The sequence below is a fragment of the Camellia sinensis genome, chromosome 9, assembly GCF_055761805.1.
Source record: "Camellia sinensis isolate YWXY chromosome 9, ASM5576180v1, whole genome shotgun sequence".
NCBI lineage: Eukaryota > Viridiplantae > Streptophyta > Magnoliopsida > Ericales > Theaceae > Camellia > Camellia sinensis.
In genome coordinates this window covers 114,163,733-114,165,702 of record NC_138969.1, presented here as the reverse complement: position 1 = coordinate 114,165,702, position 1,970 = coordinate 114,163,733, and the positions used below count along the sequence as shown (strand labels likewise).

The window sequence follows — 1,970 nt, the reverse complement described above, 5'->3', positions numbered from 1 at the left end:
CAATGTATTGTTTTGAGAAATTTCATATAACAAATAAATCTATCACTGAGGAAAATGTCATAAATACATTATGTTCGGATGAATAAAAAAAATTTAAAAGTGCATTCATTCATTAAGAGAAGCCTTAGCTCTTTCAAAGGCATGTTCCACAACACTGTGTTGTCCATTCTTCTTTTTGTGTTGGCTCAAAACATTCAGGGCAGTTTGCACGTCTTCTTCTGATTTAGAAACATTCTTGGAAGCTTGTGCAAAATTACGCATAAATGATGCATGTTCCGCTTGGGTGGATGACAATTCCTCTTCAAGTTGTTTGAGTCACTCTTTGGTTTGAATAATCCTTTGATTAAGACCCGCAATGTGCTCATCCGACTTGATAATTGAATCAGACAATTGTTCATGTTCGCCAGAAACTTTGTCGAAATGAAGCTTCTTCTCATAATATTGGGCCTCAAATTCTGTAGTAAACAAGTTTGAAGAATCTGCAAGTTGGGTTTTCAAAGCAAAGCACCCAAGGAATATCTTCACCTTCTCGTAAAAGGAGATGAAGTGTACACCCAAACTCTTCAAAATCATGAAAATGTTGTTTGCTACAACAATCATGCCATTAACATCCATCATTGATTAGAGAGAAATAATAAGACCTTTTTGAATATGGGTGGCTGCTTCATTAGAGAAAGTTCTCAAAAGAAGGCTAGATTGAGCAAAGGGTGCTTCAAGTTTGTCAAATAATTTGTTAACCCCATTTGCTTCAAGTAAGTCTGCAAGAATTTGGGCCTCTTCCGACGTATCAGAAGTAATTTCATCTGTCTCTTCCAATGTGTCAGAAGTATTTTCTGTGAAAGTAGAAGGAGATACTCAATGAAAACGTAGAAGATAAAAACAATTTATATATATATATATATATATGAATGAAGTATACCTTGGTGTACGGGTTGAAGAGACTTAGGTGGGGGAGAAGACAAGTTGTGATTCCCACAAGCGGACCACAGATTTTGCAATGTGGCATGATCTAAAGAGAAAAGAGTTCCTTGAATATGTATACATGAGGAAATAAAATGAGATACAAAGAATGAATAAGAATACCCTTAAAGGTAGCCAATGGCATATGCGAGGCAGCTGGGGAAGTCCGAGGCGCAGTGCCTAAGAAAATGAAAGGTATTCAAAAATAAATAAAAAAAATAAAAAATAAAATAAAAAACAGAGTTAAAAATAATAAAAAAAATTATACCTTTCTCTAATAGCTTGGATGACTCGTTTGAAGGAGAAGAAAAAGCTACATTTGCTGAGGGCAATGTACTTATCTTAGTCGGTGTGCCATCTAAAAGAGAGGTGTAGTCATAAAACTCATCTTCACTCTCGCTACTACCATTGAGAGAACAATCAAAAGATTTGGTAGGAGAAGGAATTTCAACACTCTTAATGCGAATACGACCCAAGGCAGTTAATTCATACCCATCTCCGTCAAAGAGTTCTTGAATCATATTCTCATCTTTATCTTCAAGAAAAGCGTACAAGTATGTGCGAAATTGATCCATTGGGGTTTTGGTCGCTACGGTGGGTTGGGAAGTTCCTGTACAATCACTGATAAACATAGTCTCTGGAAAAAGCTTTGCGAGATTAGAAAATTGAGGACCAGAATCTACTTGCTCAAAACTAAATCTCATTTTAAATTGAGAATTACACATATCCTAGAAAATATGAAGGAGATCTAAAACCGAGTAAGTAGATCGAGAAGGAGCAATAAGTGGTCGACTATTATCCATTCTTTGAGGTGATGATGCTTCGAGAGAAATAGGTGAAGATGATGACCTAGCTCTAGAGTAAGAAGGATTCTTCGTCTTTCGGTCTTTAATTGACATATCCAGTTTTCTCTTGCGTGAAGATTTCGGCTGGGTATGAGTAACATATTGAAGCACGGTAAAGGAAGTTCCCAAACACCAATTGGCATAAGGCATGGTTACGTGAGAAGT

At 36.4% G+C, this 1,970-nt stretch overlaps 1 protein-coding gene across 1 annotated transcript; it reads right to left on the bottom strand.

The window, feature by feature from the left end:
* Positions 1-315: 315 nt before the first annotated feature.
* On the bottom strand, positions 316-1,664 carry LOC145799687 (uncharacterized). Its single transcript, XM_082889304.1, has 5 exons — positions 1,229-1,664; positions 1,084-1,140; positions 920-1,009; positions 642-833; positions 316-587 (listed from the first exon to the last, which is right to left on the bottom strand). Exons 1-5 carry the CDS (start codon positions 1,662-1,664, stop codon positions 316-318), a joined length of 1,047 nt encoding a protein of 348 aa, XP_082745430.1.
* Between the last annotated feature and the right edge of the window lie 306 nt (positions 1,665-1,970).

Coding starts and splice junctions, on each gene's coding strand:
- LOC145799687 (XM_082889304.1), bottom strand. CDS start 1,664: ATGAGATTTAGTTTTGAGCAAGTAGATTCTGGTCCTCAATTTTCTAAT. Junction 1,141..1,228: donor ATCCAAGCTATTAGAGAAAG/GTATAATTTTTT, acceptor TCATTTTCTTAG/GCACTGCGCCTCGGACTTCC. Junction 834..919: donor TCTTCAACCCGTACACCAAG/GTATACTTCATT, acceptor CTACTTTCACAG/AAAATACTTCTGACACATTG.